Below are 20556 nucleotides of genomic sequence, written 5' to 3'. Positions count from 1 at the left end.
TTCATTATTGAATATTCTTAATAATCATTACAGACCAAATGCAGCTTTATCAAATTACACACACAAACTTGCATTCATATTTATAAGGAATTGAAATTTTCTTTCATCTCAATACATCCTTGTATTCCTAGATACATGCATATCATTTAAAAGTACCATGGAAAGATACGAAAATAAATTTTTATTCAAGAAAAACATCCTGAAAATAAATTTATCATTGAATGGATGTATCTGGAGGAAAAAAAATTATGTGCAAAGCTCAACTGAGTGTTTGGTGAAAGAAAACTTTGTTATTAAAAAAGAAAATCTTCAGATATAAATTTAGTACATTTACATTAATTCATCAATTGAGAAGTTTTATATACAAGAAAATAAATGAACTGAAAAGAAATAACTTCAAATGCTGATACAATAAAGCAATGGCATATCTATGTACAAAGCACATTATTATGCTAAAAGACTTACTAGTATTTCAAATGATACTGGGTTCTTTTAAAGTTCAATTTCAGAGTCCATATTCCCATAATTTCAAACTGAATATAGACACAAAGCTTTGAAAAGGACATGATTAGTCTTTTTTTTCAAGATTTCACATCAGACTGACTCAAATGTCCTAGAAAAATTGTAAAATAGAAATTAATGTACAATGAAATATAATTCTAAATTCAAACTATTGCCACCATCTGTTTAGAATAACCCCCCAAAATGCCATTCCACTTATTTTTTTTTCATGCTAATTTTTTCTCTTTTCCATGGAATTACAGTAGAACCTGTCTAATCCAGACATCACTGGTTCCAAAGAAATTGGCTGAATTGGAAAACATTCCAGATTAGATAACATCTTAAACAACTGAATTTACACAAAAATATCTGCTTGTTGTGTATGTATATAACCTGAATTATCTCCAATATTTTTTTTTACAAGAAATACCTCCTTCATATGTATCCATTAAGTGTCCTCATTACAATAAAATCTTATATATCTGGGTTGACAAAGCTCTTATATCCCCCCTCGGATGATCGCCTTAGTTTGACACAGGTCAGTATAAGGCACACTAACGTCACAATCAGGACCACTGCCAAAACTATGGAGATAATCTCAGCTGAAAAAAAAAAGAAATATTACACTCGTTAACAACTTTTTTACTTAATTATATCTTATCAACATCTACATTGATTTTTTGAAGTCAAAGACATTAGAGAAAATAAACAAAATTAACTTTCAACTGAACTAAGTCTTTTTGTCTCTTTGTTCATAAACCAAATTAAGGTAAAAGCATATTCAAGCAAACTTCATATTTTTTCCTACTTAAGTCTTTTAATGAAAGCTCAACAATCCTTATAATTAACTTACTCATTCAAACTAATTGCACAAATCTACTAATCAAAATTCAAAAATATAAAATGACAGTTTTCTTTTAACTGACATTGTTTATATTTACATGTTGTTAAGTAGATGCCGGAATTTTTAGAGTGGTGATGGCTCTTAGTTTTCTTTTAACAGACATTGGTTATACTTACATGTTGTTAAGTAGATGCCGGATTTTTTAGAGTGGTGATGGCTCTTAGTTTTCTTTTAACTGACATTGGTTATACTTACATGTCCTTAAATGGATGCCAGATTTTTTAGAGTGGTGACGGCTCTCGCACTCCCTCCTCCAGTCTTTAGGCACCGCAGCGGCCGTCAGTGAGAGGAATTTACTCAGTTCACACTTCTCTGAACATCCTATCAAAAGGAAAGAAGAAATATTTCTTCATTTAAAGGAAACCGTACAAAAGAATGAAAATCCATACAACATAACGATAACGCAAATAAATATTCTAGACTTTAATCATGGAAAAAAGTAGAAATAAAAAAACCGTCATTACTATTTTTTTAAAAAAAAGTGAATTTTACATTAATATAAAAAGGAGACACATATTAATTGAATATTTAAAGATTGTACCAAATTCCAGTCAGCACACAACCATCAATAAATTTTCACAAAACTAACCAATTTCTCAAGACTGTCTTTATAAACCATTATCTGTGGATTAATTACAGGAAATGGAGCTCTCAGAAATGAAATATGCAGAGGCAATATGATTCTGAGCTTCAAGTACACAAAACTCCAATAACATATTACATACATGTAACCATGCACTTAAGGAGTTGAATGGGTGTTATGTAATGGATATGTTGACTTCCAAAGGAATGGTTGTAAATAATTCAGTCATGAAGTTCACATTTATTTGACACGAGTCTTACCAGGGATTTCTGAATACATCTGGGTAGTCTACATGTGACTATTCTGAAGCACCTGTTACACAATTCATATTGTATGATGTTGCTTACAATTTTCACAGGCACACACGTAAATATGAGATGGAATAATCAATGATGGAGAAAAGTTGGTTGAGATTAAATACTGCTTGACTTAGAGGCATGATATATTAAATATATGACAGAGTACAATGTCTTTATGATTGGAATGTCACAGTATGTACTAATCATCACAGAGGACACATCTTACCCACGTACCTTCTTACATACGTATTTATACATGTATAGTATGTCTCCGCAGTTGACAACCCACTCAAAGCTAACAACCAAAGTACAGATATAGATTTTATAAATAACACACACTCCTGCTGTGCTAAATGGCGATTATTCCACTTAGTCCAAATAAGAAAACACTTATCAATCACTACTTCAGGTGTTTCTGATACATGGACTGAAATAATTGATAATTTTTTACCAAGTGATAAGAGTAAGGAAATCCTTGTTTGTAGGCATTATAATTGATGTCCACATGTATTATATCAATCAGCATGTAATCTTTTCATACATGTAAAATGGGCTTTCAATTGTCTGTTTCATAGCACATGATCCCACCTCTGATGTTTTTAGAGGTCTGTGTTTGCTCTGCTCCCAAGTATTATTTAAATGGACTTTTGAGTTTGACTACTGTTTGTTACATGTATCTCCATCATGTCCATATTTCATTGTACTGACTGCACACTTAATGCTTAATGGAGAGGGGGGGGGGGGGGGGGGAGGGGGGGGCACACCTGTTTTGTTCTATGTGTTAAATAATTATCTTAAATCAGAGAGGACATAATACTTTTAAAACAATCCAATCAAAAAAAATCACCAAATTAGTGAATATTAAATTAAATAAACCTAAATAATATTATAATAATAACCATCATTGTAAATTGTAAATAACAAACTTATAAACCATTAAAAAGAAGCAACAAAGATAAGTAAAGTTTCCTGACCTTCAAGAGTAAGAATTGTGGAGGCACTAGAGTTGGTTGAGTGATTATCTTTGTAATGTATTTCCACGTAGTAGTATTCAGCTTTCTTATATAGTTCTAGCATCACAGTGGCGGCATACACAGGACTGCCGGTAATGTTCTTATACAGACCCAGGGCACTCAGCAAGGCGGCCACAGTTGTGTCATGCTGAAAAAAAACAACACAGGAATGCCTTTAAATTTATTGTGATCTACTCTTAGTGACCTTCATTATGTGTGTATGCATAATGAAATTTGTAGCTATCAAATTTCTGGAGAAAAAGTTTTATATAGTCAATTCTATGAAATGGACCCTTTTATATGACCATTGCATACACACCATATAAGTGGAACATTTATTGAAACACAAAATTTAGGGATTGGTTCTGAAATATTGGCTTATTTAATGACAAAAAGCTCAATTTTACTTCCGATGCAGGATGAATTGTTTGCGATGTTCAATTTTAGTGATCTAAAACACTCATTAATAATACCAAAATTGAATGCTTACTAAAAATTCTCCTTATACAGTTTACACATGTACATACGAGGGTTGTTCGGAAAATTCGTGGTCATATCTTTTTTATTTAACGTCATATGTTATCCAAATTTGGTAGAAATATTCCAACAATAAATTTAAATAATTTGTATTAAATTTTTCAAAAATATTATGATTTATTTAAAACTTATCCAGAATTAAAAACTGCAAAAATCGGATCGTGGCGCATGTCAAAATTTAGTAATTTAGAAACAATACACTAAATAATGTCTGTAGTCATCTTCTCTGTAAAATGGAGCAAAAACGAAAAAATCCTAGACGGTTAAAATAAGAACTGTTACATCAATTCTTATTCCAAATTATGGCTTAATATTTTGCTGCGGTAAAAAGAGATCAATTTGAGAAGACAGGTAGTCCTCATTGAAAACGACAAAAAAGATGACGTTGTAGAACGTCACGGCGCAGCAGATAACGATGCAGTTTTGTGTTATACTCGAGGAAAATCCTGAATAAACGCTAAAAATGTCAGAGGAATCGGAAAATAGGCCACAAGCGAGAAGTGCATGTGTGTAAATGGTAGAGGCTGTATTTGAGTGACAGAGACTCTGTATCGGACGAGAACAATCTGTGAAGAAACGGTTTAACTGTAAACTTTTAAAAGTTGGGACGTCATGGAAAGACGCAGGCGCTTCAGAGTTGCTGATCTTGTGAAAGCACAATTAAGCGGTAAACAGCTGATAAAAGAAATTAAACATCAGCAAAGGAAAGTATAAAACGAGAACAATTGTTAGAAAAATAAATATCAAGTGATTGAAAAAAGATTTTAATACGTGGGTATTGGACTATACTGTGTGAATATATAGGGATAGAATTTTTAAGAAACTCTTGACGCTATGATTTTGACATTACATTGCTTTTAAGTGTGCGCCGTGGTTACAAAACATGTTGATTTTAAAATGAAGTAAATTAATTTCTATCAAATCGAATGGAATGAAATTTCACAGATCAACAAAACAAATATTTTTACACATGATATTGTGCTTATTTTAAATTTCTTGGAAGTAGTATGACAAAGATTGACATCGTCCACGAACTTTTCGAACAACCCTCGTACATGTACAAGTCATGATCTCTACATATAATATCTGTAATCAGTTTGGACAAGTGTCACTGGTTCAGGTTTCTGACATGACAAACAAAAATCTCTCCCCCTCCCCTTTCACAAGCAGCTTTTTGTGACAAATATGAAGTTTCTATACTGTGTCATTACAAAGTTTTTGGGTCAAGTAAAGGGGATTGCAGCTTACCAGAGCATCATATTCATTAGCAACATTTTTAAAGATCTACGAACATGCTAACTACATGTACATTATGTGCCTTACCCCAGAGAACATGTAGAGCTTGGGTCCTGTGTAGTTCTTGCCAGAAGCGTTGACCATGTTATCTCTCATCTCCTTCAGTAAGGGTCCTTAAAGATTTAAAAACACAATTTATACACAGTTTAAGTTAAAGAAATAAATTTCTAATAATTAAAATATTGAGACAAACACAATTATTTTGACTGCATGTGCACCGATACTATAAGCATAAATATTTACATTTCCAATGTCTTTGTCTGACATAAAATTTCAAATAGTAAAAATACTTTATTTCTACATAAATCTACTGGTTCATCGACAGGCGTGATGAAGAAAAAATCACAAGCGGAGCGGACAAATAGAGACAGAAGCGGGGCTTGTAGCACGTTAATTTGCAGAATCAAGAGCATGTAAATATAAGGAGTACTGTCAGATTTTTTGGTTTCATGACGATGATCAATCGATTGGCTTGCGTGATAATTTTATGCATAAACGCCTACGGCGTTTATGCAAATTATCACGCAAGCCAATCAATTGATCACATCATGAAACCAAAAAATTAGACAGTTATTCCTTAAATATTTCAAATCAAATAAGTAAAAATTCAATTTTTTCTTGTTAGAGCTATACCAGGTAGAACATAGTCTCTCGATCCTTTTACAATTTTTTTTTTATCTTATATTTTTAAAATTTTTATTATGACTTACCTCCCTTTAATTTGGCCATCTCTTTATTATAGTACAGTAAATGGAACTGCCAGGCTTCTAATTGCCTAAGTTTATCGTACACGGTGGTATTTCCAAATTTTTCTAATGCCCAAGGGTCTAAGGTCATATTATGGGATTTCTGTGAAGTAAAGAAAAAAAAAACTTCTACTATTTAGACAAATGAACAACCAAATATGCAGTTAAAATAAACATTTTTATATGTACATGTAAACTATACAATCACAATCTATAAGGTATCTAATAACGGTATCTAATTTTCATATCATGTATAAAGAATTTCCTACCCTGCTTTATTAAGAACAAACCTTCTGTGTATTTCTGAGTTGATGAATGTTAATAATTCTTTCAAACAAATAAAATGTTATTGAAATATATTTTACTTATATGTCCAGAGTTCTTGAGCATCTAAAAACTGATCCATCCCTCTATATTGTAATATTATTGGAAATAAATTGGAAATAATATGTTTTATGCATTCATATGTTTCTAAGCATTTTTGAGTTAACAATTTAGCTATCTGTATATTATGTAATGTGTTAACTTAGGCTTCGTAAACTACTTGCATGTTATGTAATGAATAGTCTCAGGTTTTAGGGACCTTGCGGTGTTTAGCTAATAGTTACAATGTGATCACGTGATCAGTATCAATGTTAGATGCTCAAGCTGCAAGTGTCTGTGCACGTTGAAATTTGTAAAGGAAAACACCCACCACCACCCCGTTCAACCGTCCCATTCGTAGTTAATTCTTTACATAGTGTTATTATCATTTTGTTTGTTGGCCTATTGAGAAGGGAGATAACTTCTGGTGCACAGTAATAGTTAATTTGTACCTACTTTTACTGGTAATACATATCTTGTCCTAAATTAAAAATTAACCATTTGAAATAAAATCAAATAATCTTGATTGTTTGTTACCACCTTATTTTTCAACAAAGTGTTTGATAAAACTTGGGGTTTTGGTTGATGGCCTATTGTTGGTTGCCACCTTATTTTTCACCATAAGTGTTTGATAAAATTGTACTTTTGATTACTATCATGCTGTACTTTTAAGTTTTGGGAGATCCAAATCCTGATGTACATACAAATTGCAGAAAAACATAGGATCTCCCAATTTTCATGTCTTACCTTTGTGTCATTAATAAACGACATATTTACAACTACATTCATTCTTAGTTTTGTACTCTGGCTGAAAAATAACAAAGCTGCGGGAAACAATATGTTTAAAAATTTTCATTCTGAGCATATGGAAGGCATAAAATTAAAGTTTTCTACCTAATGCAATACATGTGTAGTTGATTGATACTACACAATGCAAATTTCATGGTAATTTAGGTAATCCAGCTATGAGTTTTCATAATTTTTCATTAAAAAATCATGAAAAAGGAATAAAACTCTGACTATAACATAAATAATAAAGTTATCTAATTATCTAATTATTTAGTTTGTCATACCTCGCAGAACAATGTATCGGCCGGCTTCCACGCATTTCTAATGCTGATATCTGGATAGCCTGTTTTCTTCTGCAACAGCTCATAAAACGCCTAAAAGAGCACATACAAGTGATCATAATTTACATATACAAAGTGGTACGTACATGTATAAGGGCAAAGTTGCAAAAATTATATTTACAGCTGTACAGATGTGAACCACCTTCTCTTCACTAGAATATTTTTTTTGCTAATCACATGGTAATTATAACAAGAAATAAGAGATAAAAATGAAAACCAAGCAAATAAAGTATGCTGTAGGAGGTGTAGGAGGCAAAATTTGAGAAAAATCAAACTTTTGCTGAAGATGAAAATTTTATCAAAGGATCGAAGCAAATCCATTAGTTAATGTTATATAAGTCATTTCTCATATTTTTTTTGTTTTTTTAAGGTTATCTCTCTTAGCAAAGGATCATGCAACCTTAACCAATACATGTATATATTACATGTACAAAACTTTTACAGAAGTTCACACAATAATCTGAATAATTCATGTATCTGAAGGTTATGTTGACCTTTGACCCCTTTCAAGGTCAGAAGGCCAGAGTCCCATTTACAGGTGGCCCCATGTTTTTTTTTTTTTTTTTTTTTTTTTTTGACCCACAGTTTAGAAGTACCAAGCTGCCTATACATGTATTAATGAATTGGTATTGTCAATAATACATAAGTGTTTGCTTAAACTTACATCAAGGAAAAATTTTCCTATTGTGAAAGGTGAAACCTAAAAGTACATGTATCTACATACATTTAAACCTAGGTTCTATTCATTTTAGCAAGTTTAGATACCAATTGAAAGACTGACAACTTTGAAATCTATATATATATCTATACTCAGTTTTTCACCTTTGACTTACAATCTGACCCCATGCAGATCTGACCCCAGAAAAGGAAGTTGAACAAAGCCCTTTAAGATAACATGGTTGTCAAGAACAAGCACTGAATATAATGAATGGTGTTAAGAAATTTTTTAACATTTGATAATAGAGAATCATTGTGCTCTGTTGTGACAATTTTAATTATTTACCTTGTTCCGATTTTCTTCTGTCTGTACTTCTTTTGAGGATATCGTCTCTTCATAGAGTTCATTGTATCGTGAACAAAACATCCCCATATTAATAACCTATTATAAATCAAAAATGAAAGTAGAAAATGTGAAACAGAATTTAATTATTTTTGAAATTTAACAAAACTATGACATGAAAGACACAAGATTTGGATAATGACTCAATCAGAATTAGATAAAAATGAAATCCTGCTTGTTGTTATCAGTTTTTTGAATCAGACAAAACAAAGAACTAGGGAGAGGGCTAAAATAGGCTATGCCTGCTGCCCAATCCCATTCACTTCATGTGAATAAAATTATGTATAAATTAAAAAAAAGAACTAGGATAAAAGCATTTACCAGGCTAAGATCAACCTACAATGTGGAATTCAAAAAATTGCAGTTTAATTTACCATGTGAGGATAATAGTTAAGATTGGTCATGAAGAACAGGAGTCAATGCAATACTTATTTCAAGGTTAAATGAATAAAGGGTTGGTCGAAGTCACAGGTCAAGGTCAATTTATGACTAATTTAAATATCATTCTAATTTTTCTGTGTGAAGTTTGAAGAAGATACATGTAAGCACCATATGTCATCCCCAACAGAGGTAAAATTGTTAAAGCCTCCCATTTCAAGGTTAAAGGTCAATGTCAACTCTGATATGATTTCCCTTGACCTGCTTTAATTACAGGTGAACAAGACCTAGATGCAATCATGCAAGAGCTTAACAAATTCTATGAAAACATGTTCTGAATCAATGTTTATACTCAGTCTTGTAAATGTATGTTCCTTTGTAAACAATTTACAAGACTCAGTATTTCTATAATGCAAATTATAACTCAATTTTGGAATCCTGGCATTTAGACAAAAAAGGGAGAAATTTTGCTTCCCTGTACCATTGATGACCTGTAAGGTACATGTAACTATGACACCAAACAAGTCACACCGACTGAATGAAGTTGAACTTTTGTATCTCAACTGATATCTCAAATACCATAATGTATATGTCAAAATGAGTTGGAAGTACATGCAAGTCCCAACCACTATTTCTTTGTAAATTAGGCCTAGGTAAATAAATTGTGTGTTTCCGGTTTCCCGACCGACCCTAAAATATATGAGCCAACGCTGAAAAATTTATCCACAGATACAATTCCATTTTCACTATTAGAAATCCTAATCTTGATTACTTCGGTGTTTGGGAAAATGCGTACCCTATTCACATTAAACAGAAATGCCATTAGTAAGCCACCCTTTCGGGAAAAAGAAATGAACTCTTCGTTTTTCTCATTTTGTTTAATATCAAAGTTGAATTTAAAATAATAAAATGTAACAATAAAATAAAATGTTTTCCCTACCTACCTTCCCTATTTTTCCTCAGGTTGGAATAGGAAACACACTATTTATTTATCTTGGCCTTATCAAAAACTTAAATCCTCAAATATCTCAAAGTTTTTTTTCTGAATTCCCATTGAGTTTGAGATAACAAGGATTGACTGTTCAAGTACTGTAAACCAACTTTTATCCGCGTGCGAGAAATATCCACAAGTTTCAGGACCTACTTTAACTTGCAAATATTAATCACTGCTAACCATTTATTTTGCTTTGTATTTGTAGAGAATGTTTCCTAAATCTTGAAAATTAATTGTCGCGGATTGATTTCAAAAAGACTAATCCGAAATAAAAGATGACATGAATTATAGTTGGTTTACAGGAATAAATACAATGAACACATACATTGTCTTCCTTTTCTGGTCGGGTGTGGACAGGAATGGGCTGCCATTCTATAGAGGGGTCAAACTTCTCCTGGTCAGTGGGAGGATAGAATCCAGCCAGGTTACTGTACGCAGACATCAGGCACCGGTCTTCATTGGAGCTAGCTACCTCTATCTGAAATACATAATATAAAGTATATGTCAGGCACGGATCCAGGAATTTTTTCCGGGGGGGGTTTCCATCCCAATCAAAAATAAAGTGCCCCGCCTCAGCATGATACGCCCGTCAAATATTGTTCAATTATCATAAACAGTTTAGAGTGCAAGAAAATCATGTCAACCTTGATACAAGGGTTTCCATTCCTTATAATGTTTGTTTATACATGGTGTAGACTTTAATTATAACAAGTATTACATTATAGATCCTCAACTGGTTGTGTATGCCTATCTGCAGCCCCCCCACCCCCCACCCCCACCCCCCGAACACACACCTTTCATATTTGTGAGACATTTCTTAGTCGATATTTTCAAAAGATTAAATAAAAATAATTAAAAATATCATATTAAACAATATCAATTTAGTCTTAACAATTTCATCTATACCAAATTACCAAATTAATTTTAAAAATAAAAGGCTGGCCATCAAATGACATATGCTATAAACTGACCAGCAGTTCTTCTGTCTAATTCCCAAAGGATACAGATAAGAGCTGCTTGATCAGAGATGCTCTAACATAAATGATTGAGGCAGCTAGCCTTCCTACATTGAACTCATTAATTAATCTTTAACTGGATGCATGTCCACTCATTACTCCAAAGGGATGAATGGATCTGCACTGTCAGTTTTGTAGTGCAATAAAAATGCATATTTATGTCATTCTGAAATTAAATTTGAAAACAAAGATTTTTATTTTTAATTTGTTACAAAGATTTATAAAAAGAAAAACAAACTTGTGTAATCTTGATGCAACATTTTTATTAAGGTTCCTGCATGACTCTTAGATTTGTAGGGACTATCTACCATAATTAAAACATTTTTTAATAAGTGATGATACAGATATATTATAATGAACTATGTTTATATAATCATGATAATGAATCAAAATTGTATGTTTCTTTCAATGCACTCTTATATAACTTATTTTACATTGTACAAGATATACACTCTGTACAATTAACGTAACAATTTGAAAAATAAAAAAATAATTTTGATTTTCTTCCAATCAAATGGCACAAAGTCTCTTTGAAAGTGCTGAGTAATATACTATAAATCACTTTTTCTTGAGAACTTTATTTTCGCATAATTACGTGAGACAGTCTGCTTGCGAAAATTTTATTCTTGCATATATTTTCATTAATTTAGTATAGGAAATATACAATAGCCAAAATTCGTGAAAATTTTGTCTCGCTTATAAATACCAAATACCTATCTCGCGAAAATAATTAAATTAAGATGTCACGAAAATTTGGTGATCTACAGTAAATTATTTGTTATATCTTTAAAAACTGGTTCCTATATTAATCTCATATACTAAAAAAAGTCTAACATTATGATTTCCATTAAATGTTTTACTGAGCGGTCATGAAAAAAGATTTATGTTTGACAGCAGAGTGAAATATTCGACCTGTCAATGAGATATTGGACCGCTTACGTCACACTGGGGGCAGGATCAATTAAATCTTAGTTACATTCATTTGTGTTCCACAGCGATAGAATTGACCAAGTTTAACCACAGTGTGGGTAAAGGAAATTTACGTCATGGAAGCCAGCACAAGATACATGCATGTCAAAAAACAAAAAAAATTTTAAACAAAACATTTACTGACTGTGTACTCGGGCAAAAATGTGTTTTGTTGACCCCTAGAACCAAACTGTTTGCCTTCGGCCTAAACGCTTCAGGCAAACAGTTTGGTTCTTGAAACGCATGTTGTCCTCAAACCCAGTCAATAAATGTATAATATTTACCTCACTGTGTTTGTAAGAAGAGTTCAGTAGAGTATTGTCCTTCATATAGCGATTTCTGAACCACTGGCCCAGAGCATAATGTTGATCCATCCCAATCTGTATGGATATAATTATTAATCAAATTATGGATTACACTGGAGAATAAGGAACAATTTGAGTATGGATATATATACACAGAATTATAATTTTGCTGTTCTACACAAAATCATGCTTAATTATTAAGTCTATTGTTTACTCAGATTCATAAATTTTCCCAGGATTCTGAGGCATTTAAATACACTGTACCTACCATTTCTTCTTTCCTAATTTAAGATAATTAAAGTCTACATTTTTCAGATCAACAGGTTTATTTCCTAGTCAGATTGTCAGTTCAAAACTTTTTTTTCAGCAAAGCTATAAACCTGAATAAACAAACTTCCTCCAACTTCCTTGGCAGAGTTGAAAAAAAAAAAAACAAATATAAACAAACATCAAAAAATTTTCCTTGAAGCTGAAGAAGAGTTACATAATTTGATATCATTGCTTGACTGAATTTGATTTCAAATACATGTTTCAGTTTGGATTATTCTGTTTTTTCACTTCCTTAAGCAAATTAAGATTGCAGTTAATGAAAATTTTGTTATCTATATGTCAAACATATGTCAAAGAACAAGAATATCAACTAAATATGAACATGATGAATATGATTTCTGAGGAACAGTACTCAAAGGAATTAAACAGAAATTGTACTATTTAACAAATTTGGTATTGCATGGTGAGCTGAATATTTACCCAATATTTACCCAATCGCAACTTCTCGGGCCTTTCTGGCTAGTAAAAACACAACCTGAATGTGTAAACGTAGGCATCCACAGGGTTGTCCGTAAGACCTTGGGGCCGTAATCCCCGGTTATTCTGGTATTCCCCCTCAACCCCCCTGTTAGGAAGGAACCCAAAAACCCCTTCTACTTTTTTGATGCCCCCTGCTATTTCAATTCTTAGGGACAACCCTGCATTCATGACAAGCCCCCTTTTCATAAACTTTGAAATAAATATAGGGAGACCTCTTATCTGTAGAGTATGGAGCTAAACTTCATTGAATGTAAAGATATTACGGTACATAAAATATACCACAGAAGGGACACTCAACTCTGTCTATCCAATAATTCAATAAATACATGTAGTAATCCACTGGACCTTGTAGAAAATTTTAACATCCTGTGAGGTAAATACACTTGACATGTTTTTCCAAGCTTGCCAGAAAGGCCCGAGAAGATGAGAATGAATATTTACCATGAAAAAAAAAATTGAAACAAGACAGTCTCAGGTACAGTGGAACCTCCTTAATCTTAATCGTAGTATTCAAAACATCCTGATTAATGAAGTGTTTGAACATGTTGAATAGGTGAAACATACTTCTGTATACAATTGATATACATGATACATGTATATGTAAAAATAAACTCTGTTACCCACAAATTTCATCTAAAAGGTGAGGTGTCTGGGTTACAGACCTGTTTACCCATATTGTTGTCTCTCAGTATTTTTTATTAGATTTGTCAGTGAGATTTGGCATTTCCCCGTAAGATTTCACTTTTCATCGATTGTACATGTATATATTACTAAAAAACAACTACATTTTGGATTACAAAAAATAAACATGCTTTAATAACAAAGAAAAACATAATACCTTGCTTTCTTTCGAGTGGTTTCTGTCATTTTTAAACCACCACATTTTGGCAACCTGACATCACTTAAGTGTTTGAAATTTTTTTAAAAAAGCGTCAAACTGAGACATCATAACAAAAACTAGCTGTTAAAATCCAAATGAAAGAATTTCCCGGTTTCCATATTTTTATTATAGCAAAACGTGAGACGTATTTTGGACTCAAAATCCGTACAAAATACGGCGAAATCGTAAGAGTAAACAGGTCTGGGGTTATTGAAGTGCAGATTACGGACAATGCAGAGGCTTAATTGACTGTTAATTAATTTCTAGTGTATTGAAAAACCCACCTTTGAAAGCCAACCTAATCCATTTGGCCAGACATTTTCCTTGTGAGTGTCTGAAGGGAAAACTGCAACAGGTGACCTATCTCCATGGCGATATACCTTTATCAAGATAAAAATAAAATTAAAATAGAATTTAGCACATGACTAAGATCTAGTAAACATAAGTTGCCTACAGATTTCTCAAATTTAAGAAATGGATTCTTTTAATCACTGTTAATGATGCATTTTAACATGTTTAATTAAAGCTTGATAAATTAAGGTTTATCTGGGCATTATAATTTTTAGGTGCATGTGCATGTAACCACAGTGAAAAAAAAACAAACTCTAAACTGATGTCGTCCATGAACAAGAGGCCCATGGGTCACTATGTTCACCTGAGTAACTTTGGCCTTGCTGTTTTTCACCTGATCCCCCCCCCCCCCCCCCCCGTAGTACTTATTGTGGCCCTGCCCTACCCCCAGGGGTCATGATTTGAACAATTAGAATCTACACTACTCCAGAATGCTTCCACATAAGTTTCAGCTTTTCTGGCCTAGTGGTTCTTGAGAAGAAGATTTTTAAAGATTTTTACTACATATTCAAATGTAAAACTTGGATTCCCTTTTATGGCCCCACCCTACCCCCAGGGGTCATGATTTGAACAATTCAGAATCTACACTACCCCAGGATGCTTCCACATAAGTTTCATTTTTTCTGGCCCGGTGGTTCTTGAGAAGAAGATTTTTTCTACATATTTCAATGCAAAACTTGGGATTCCATTTTGTGGCCCTGTCCTACCCCGGGGGTCATGATTTGAACAATTTAGAATCTTCACTACCCAAGAATGCTTCCACAAGTTTCAGCTTTTCTGGCCCAGTGGTTCTTGAGAAGAAGATTTTTACTTCATATTTCAATTTAAAACTTGGATTCCCTATTGTGACCCTGCCCAGTCCCCAGGGGTCATAATTTGTTCAATTCAGAATCTACACTACCCCAGGATGCTTCCACATAAGTTTCAGTTTTTCTGGCCCAGTGGTTCTTGAGAAGAAGATTTTTACTACATATTTCAATGCAAAACTTGGATTCCCTTTTGTGGCCCTGCCCTACCCCCGGGGTCATGATTTGAACAATTTAGAATCTTCACTACCCGAGAATGCTTCCACATAAGTTTCAGCTTTTCTGGCCCAGTGGTTCTTGAGAAGAAGATTTTTTAATGACCCCACCCAATTTTTGTCTTTTCTTGATTACTGTAGATTCCTTATTTTTCGCGAGTACTTATTATCGCAAACTGGCTCTTTCACGTAAAATCGCGAGAACAATAATTCGCGAGTTGACGGTTGATCAAGTGATTTTACATTGATTTCAGCACCATAAAAATAAAGGCGAGTAATTTTATTTCGCGAGTGGTGCTTCTCACGTAATTACGCGATAATTAATTCCTCGCGCATATTTAGGAATCTACAGTATCTCCCTTTTGAAAGGGGCTTGGCCCTTCATTCTTATAATCTAAACTCCCCTTCACCTAGGGGTGCTTTGTACTAAGTTTGCTTTTCTGGCCCAGAGGTTCTTGAGAAGATGATTTTTAAAGATTTTTACTACATATTTCAATGTGGAACTTGGATTCCCTATTGTGGCCCCACCCTATCCCCAGGGGTCATGATTTGAATAATTTAAAATCTACCCTACCCCAGAATGCTTCCACATAAGTTTCAGCTTTTCTGGCCCAGTCGTTCTTGAGAAGAAGATTTTTTAATGACCCCACCCAATTTTTGTCTTTTCTTGATTATCTCCCTTTTGAAAGGGGCTTGGCCCTTCATTCTTATAATCTAAACTCCCCTTCACCTAGGGATGCTTTGTACTATGTTTGGTTAAAATTGGCCCAGCGATTCTTGAGAAGAAGTTGAAAATGTGAAAAGTTTACAGATGGATGGACAGACAGATGGACGGATGACAGACAATGGGTGATCAGAAAAGCTCACTTGAGCTTTCAGCTCAGGCAGGGCTCGAAATAATTGATGGCCTGCTGGTCTGGGGCCAGTGAACTTTCAATCTGGGCTAGTACATTGCAGAGGACATGTGCGCTTTGGGTCAGCATTTTTTTATGCATAATAAAATTTATTCACAGTCAGGCTAGTTAACTTGACAGGACTGTGTGTCCCAACTTCTGCTGTTTCTTGTTTTGTTAAGTTGTACATGTACTTCTAAGTATCACAATATTAAAAAAATATTACTATTATTATTATGGTTTTGGGCCAGTTTTTTTGGAATCTACTGGCCCAGTGGGACAGTGAAAGTACTAAGCTGACCAGTAAAAATTTAAGGCGATAGCCCTAGTGACCAGTAAGCAAAATTAATTATTTCTAGACCTGTCAGGTGAGCTAAAAAGGAAGAAAATCAGTTATAAATGTGGGAGTTTATGTCTTATCAGACAAAGGAAATGTAATATGTAGATTACCTACAGTCTCTCACAAAACAGTATTTAATATTATCATGTCCTCTTCTTTAAAAATTTCTTGAGTATATTCATTTTTTAGCTCTACCAGTCAGAGACCAGAAGAGCTTATGCGATGGTAAGGTGTCCATCTAGCTGTCTGTCAATCTGTCTGTAAACATTTTTTGAAAACACTACTCCTTCTACAGCAGTCAGGGGTGAGACTGAAATCTGTCATTTCTGAAAAATGATGGATAATCGTCATATTTACTAACTACGTATTTTCGTCATTTTTGTCAATATGACTTACTATCGTCATATTTTCTTTTTCAACATAATTCTTCTATCCTGGTTACATAAAACAGGGTTCGAAATTCACTATATACAACTCGCAAAACGCGAGTTAGAATTCCTAAATTGCGAGTTAAAAATTAGGTAACTTGCAAAAACTTGCGAGTTGATTTTTCTTGCATTGAAACTGTAGAAAAATTATATAATATGACAAAACACAATGCTTTTGATTTAAATCAGTAATTTAAATAAAAGCCACACTGTAGTTGTATTTTGTGTATTGTACAGTTACTTTTTCCTTAAGTTACATGTATTTAATTTATATAAATTTAACTTTATATGAAAATTGCGAGTAGTCTTATAAAATTGCGAGTTCACTTTCTTGGTACTCGCAATTATTTGCGAGTTGTAATTTTAGGGAGTTTCTAACCCTGTAAAAGCGTAATTTGAATTCACTGCTGAAAGAAGAGTTTTTACGCAAGTTTCATTTCATCCAGGTCACTAATTACTGCCGACCATGTGGGTTAGAACATCAACATGGAAGGTGAAAGTTATTATTTAGCGGTAAAATGTCGAATTTTGGTAGAACTAATTCACCATTTTTACATGGCTTTTAGCCCTATAAAAACATATAGAACACCATCTGGAAGAATACATACTTGTAGAGAAAAGTCTCGACAAAAAGTTAAAGCCATAAAAAAGTAGTGCGCCCAGTAAAACAAGCGAGATATTTCAGTGCGCCCAGACCCTCCATTTTGAAAAAAGACGGGAATATCGTCATTTTCGTCTTCTTTACTATTTAATGCAAATAAATTGACAAATAACTCTTCCACTCTTATTTTTGCTTGGGAAATTTGTACTGTCACCATAACCAGTATTGTAGTCAACTGTATTAGTGAAATGAAGTTCGTTTACGATGTTTTTTGTCCTTTTTTCGGTTGGTGGATCTAACATTTTTCAAAGAGAGGTAACTCGGTATTCTAGAAACACTCTAAATTTTTATGACTGTTTTTCGCCATTTTCTTAAAAATGACGAGTTTAAGTCATAATAAAAATTTTATTTTATGACTAAAAATCGTCATTTTAAAAATGACGGATTTCAGTCTCACCCCTGACTGTACAGTTTTGATCTGATTTCAATATTACTTGGCAAGTAGACTATACTAAGATATCTGTATAAACAGTGGGTGACGCCCATTAACCATATGTTGACTCCTGATGAATTGAGAAAATTTGTAAATTTATGTGAAAGTCGTCTATTCTTTTCTCAGGAAATCAAATTGATGTGGAAGTGAGTGAATTAGAGATTGCAATAGAGTCAACTACCAGAAACTTAATAGGTATTTCCACTTGGAATATTTTTACCTTTCAAAAGTAACATATTTTCTCAGTTATTCAAACAATATTTCAACACAACACACATTTTCTTTGAGATTTTCAAAAGCTTAATTTTTTTTATCACTTACAGTAATGACTCTGCTATCAAATACTAGACAAACATTGATGAAGTCAAATTTCACAATATCAGAATATGCATCAGCTTAAATTAAAAGGAAATGCCACTCAGGGGCTGACAAATCCAATTGCCTGATGCCCGGGGCTAGTGAATTTTAGGAGAAGGCAAGTGAAATTTTACCAACCACTTGCCCGTGGGCAAGTGACTTAAAAAAAAAATAAATATTTAAGTCATAGATTTAATATTGGGCACAAGGGGCCGCATGTTCTACTCAGTATATTAATTTTTCTTCCTATTTTTTGAAATATATATAAATACAGTATTAGTTTATGGTTGGGCAACCAAAAATTCAGGTAGGGCAAGTGAATTTTCACCATACACTTGCCCTTGGACAAGTGCATAAAAAATCGAATTGTCAGCCCCTGGACACTGATTTAGGACCCTCCATCGATAAATGAAGTATGAATACTAAAATTTACCAAATTGACCATGATCAGTTCCTTATCACCTTCACTCATAGTTCGATGAAAATGAAATAGAATTGTCAACAAAAATAGGAACATTCCACGAAAATCACGCAAAGCCATGACATTCAGCTTCCTTTCAAATCAAATACTGAAACAGAAAATAAGCGATCGAACGCATCACATGATTTTTGGCATCCCAAGCCCGATCTGGAATTCTAACTTTAAGCAAAGTACTGAAAGTACTGAGAAGAACAAAGCTAAATCCTATTCTCTGTTATATTGGAATCGGTATTGTTATATTGATTTTTTTTTGTTTGTTTTTTTTAATGTCATAAAAAGCCAGTAGTTGTTATATCCGGGCAGAAAGGATTGTCGAAAAGAACAGTAACTGTAATTTGTGTAACATTATTTCTCAAAACTTATATTCTTTTACATCACATCTTCTTTTTACCGTTCACGGTAGCTCAGTCGGTAGAGCGCTCGCTCCGTGATCGGGAGGTCGTGAGTTCGTATCTCGGCCGCGACAGACCCAAGTCGATAAAATGGGTAGCAACTGTTCCTTCGCCATGCGCTCGGCACTTTGAAGTGAAAGTTGCGGGTCTTTCGGATGAGACCTTAAAAACCGAGGCCCCGTGTCATGGCAGGCGTTGGCACGATAAAGATCCCTCACTGCTCAATGGCCCTGAGTGCCGAGTAAAGGTCAAAATTTAAAGCCCTTCACCGGTATATGGTGACGTCTCTATATGAGTGAAAAATTCTCGAATGGGACGTAAAACAACATACAATCAATCAATCAATCAATCAATCACATCTTCTTTTTAAGGAAAGGAAAAATGCTTATATATTGTATGCAACTTCAAATGCAATTTTATACATGTTAATGATTATTTTAAGCAATCAAATTCTTTCTTTCCCAAAAGTGAGTGTGTGTGTGTGGGGGGGGGGGGGTGTTCAGATTCAGAAAGATTCGAAGCTGGTGAGCTGCTGTTTACATTTGTTTTTTTGTGAAAGCAGGCGGCGACAGACACCTAGTTAATGCTAATAAGAATAATCTAGTCACAACACCTGTGTATTAACAACACGTACATGTAGAAAGGGTTGTAGAAAGGAACTGTGATTTCTGTACGAATTGCATTCTTCTACAAAATAAATAAATAAAAATAAAAAAAAATGCAGCTCCAAACTTGAAAAGATCATGTAAGATTATCATGGAAGCTAGTTGGCAGGTGATTTCATTTGTTTAATTGATACCAGTTAGCGACAACATGGTATTATACATTGCATCCAGGCTAGTAAGATTAATATATAGGCATAAAACCACAGCTTATGTAGTTATGGCATGTAAATGTGAGTACCATAGAAACCCAACTGTAATTTCTCTCCAGATAAATTCTGCCTAGAAAAGATTTATATGCATATAATATAATAACATCATTCACATGTATATATGCCCTTATGTCCCTAACCAAAATATGTTTCAGAATCGTTTTCCGATGTATCCTAGACACGACACTCGATCCATAGACCACGATGATTCAGCATTCTCCAGAACTAACGTACAGCGCCATAGCAAAAGTATTCACGATTTTTCAAAATGACGGCCGTAAACAAGGACGCTCAAAAATATTAAACTATTAAAAAAGTATGAAAAACTGACTTACTTTTCTCAATATTTTGTGAGTTGACCTTTGGATCTTATTACGGCCTGGATCCGACGGGGAATCGATAGGTATAACGTTAGGAAATTTTTTTACATACTCAGGGGCGATGTTTTGCCAAATGTCAATGCATGTGTCTGGCCCTGTTTTGAAGTGAATTTAATTTCAACCAAATATTTTCAATTCTATTATTGATGTCCGGGGACTGT

At 33.6% G+C, this 20556-nt stretch overlaps 1 protein-coding gene across 2 annotated transcripts; it reads right to left on the bottom strand.

The window, feature by feature from the left end:
• Positions 1-228: 228 nt before the first annotated feature.
• LOC133202214 (prostatic acid phosphatase-like) lies at positions 229-18855 on the bottom strand. Of its 2 annotated transcripts, XM_061337991.1 has the most exons (12): positions 18702-18855; positions 14069-14164; positions 12074-12169; positions 10130-10282; positions 8376-8471; positions 7316-7405; positions 5844-5982; positions 5161-5246; positions 3262-3448; positions 1601-1726; positions 932-1103; positions 231-613 (listed from the first exon to the last, which is right to left on the bottom strand). In XM_061337991.1, exons 1-11 carry the CDS (start codon positions 18807-18809, stop codon positions 976-978), a joined length of 1305 nt encoding a protein of 434 aa, XP_061193975.1. In that variant the 5' UTR covers positions 18810-18855; the 3' UTR covers positions 231-613; positions 932-975. The 2 variants fall into 2 exon arrangements, with proteins under 2 accessions (XP_061193974.1, XP_061193975.1); XM_061337990.1 differs by having other exon boundaries at positions 229-1103.
• Positions 18856-20556: the final 1701 nt, after the last annotated feature.

Source organism: Saccostrea echinata, unplaced genomic scaffold (assembly GCF_033153115.1).
Source record: "Saccostrea echinata isolate AGI-Se365-2 ecotype Australia unplaced genomic scaffold, CSIRO_AGI_Sech_v1 ptg000046l, whole genome shotgun sequence".
Taxonomy (NCBI): domain Eukaryota; kingdom Metazoa; phylum Mollusca; class Bivalvia; order Ostreida; family Ostreidae; genus Saccostrea; species Saccostrea echinata.
The sequence above is the reverse complement of the archived record's forward strand: the minus strand, read 5'-3'. Positions and strand labels throughout refer to the sequence as shown.

Excerpts from the sequence above, each read along its gene's own strand:
- LOC133202214 (XM_061337990.1), bottom strand. The coding sequence starts at position 18,809 with ATGGCTTTGCGTGATTTTCGTGGAATGTTCCTATTTTTGTTGACAATT. Across the intron at positions 10,283-12,073 it reads CTTCTTACAAACACAGTGAG|ATAGAGGTAGCTAGCTCCAA; the intron begins GTAAATATTATA and ends TATGTATTTCAG. Across the intron at positions 7,406-8,375 it reads CAGAAGAAAATCGGAACAAG|GCGTTTTATGAGCTGTTGCA; the intron begins GTAAATAATTAA and ends GTGCTCTTTTAG.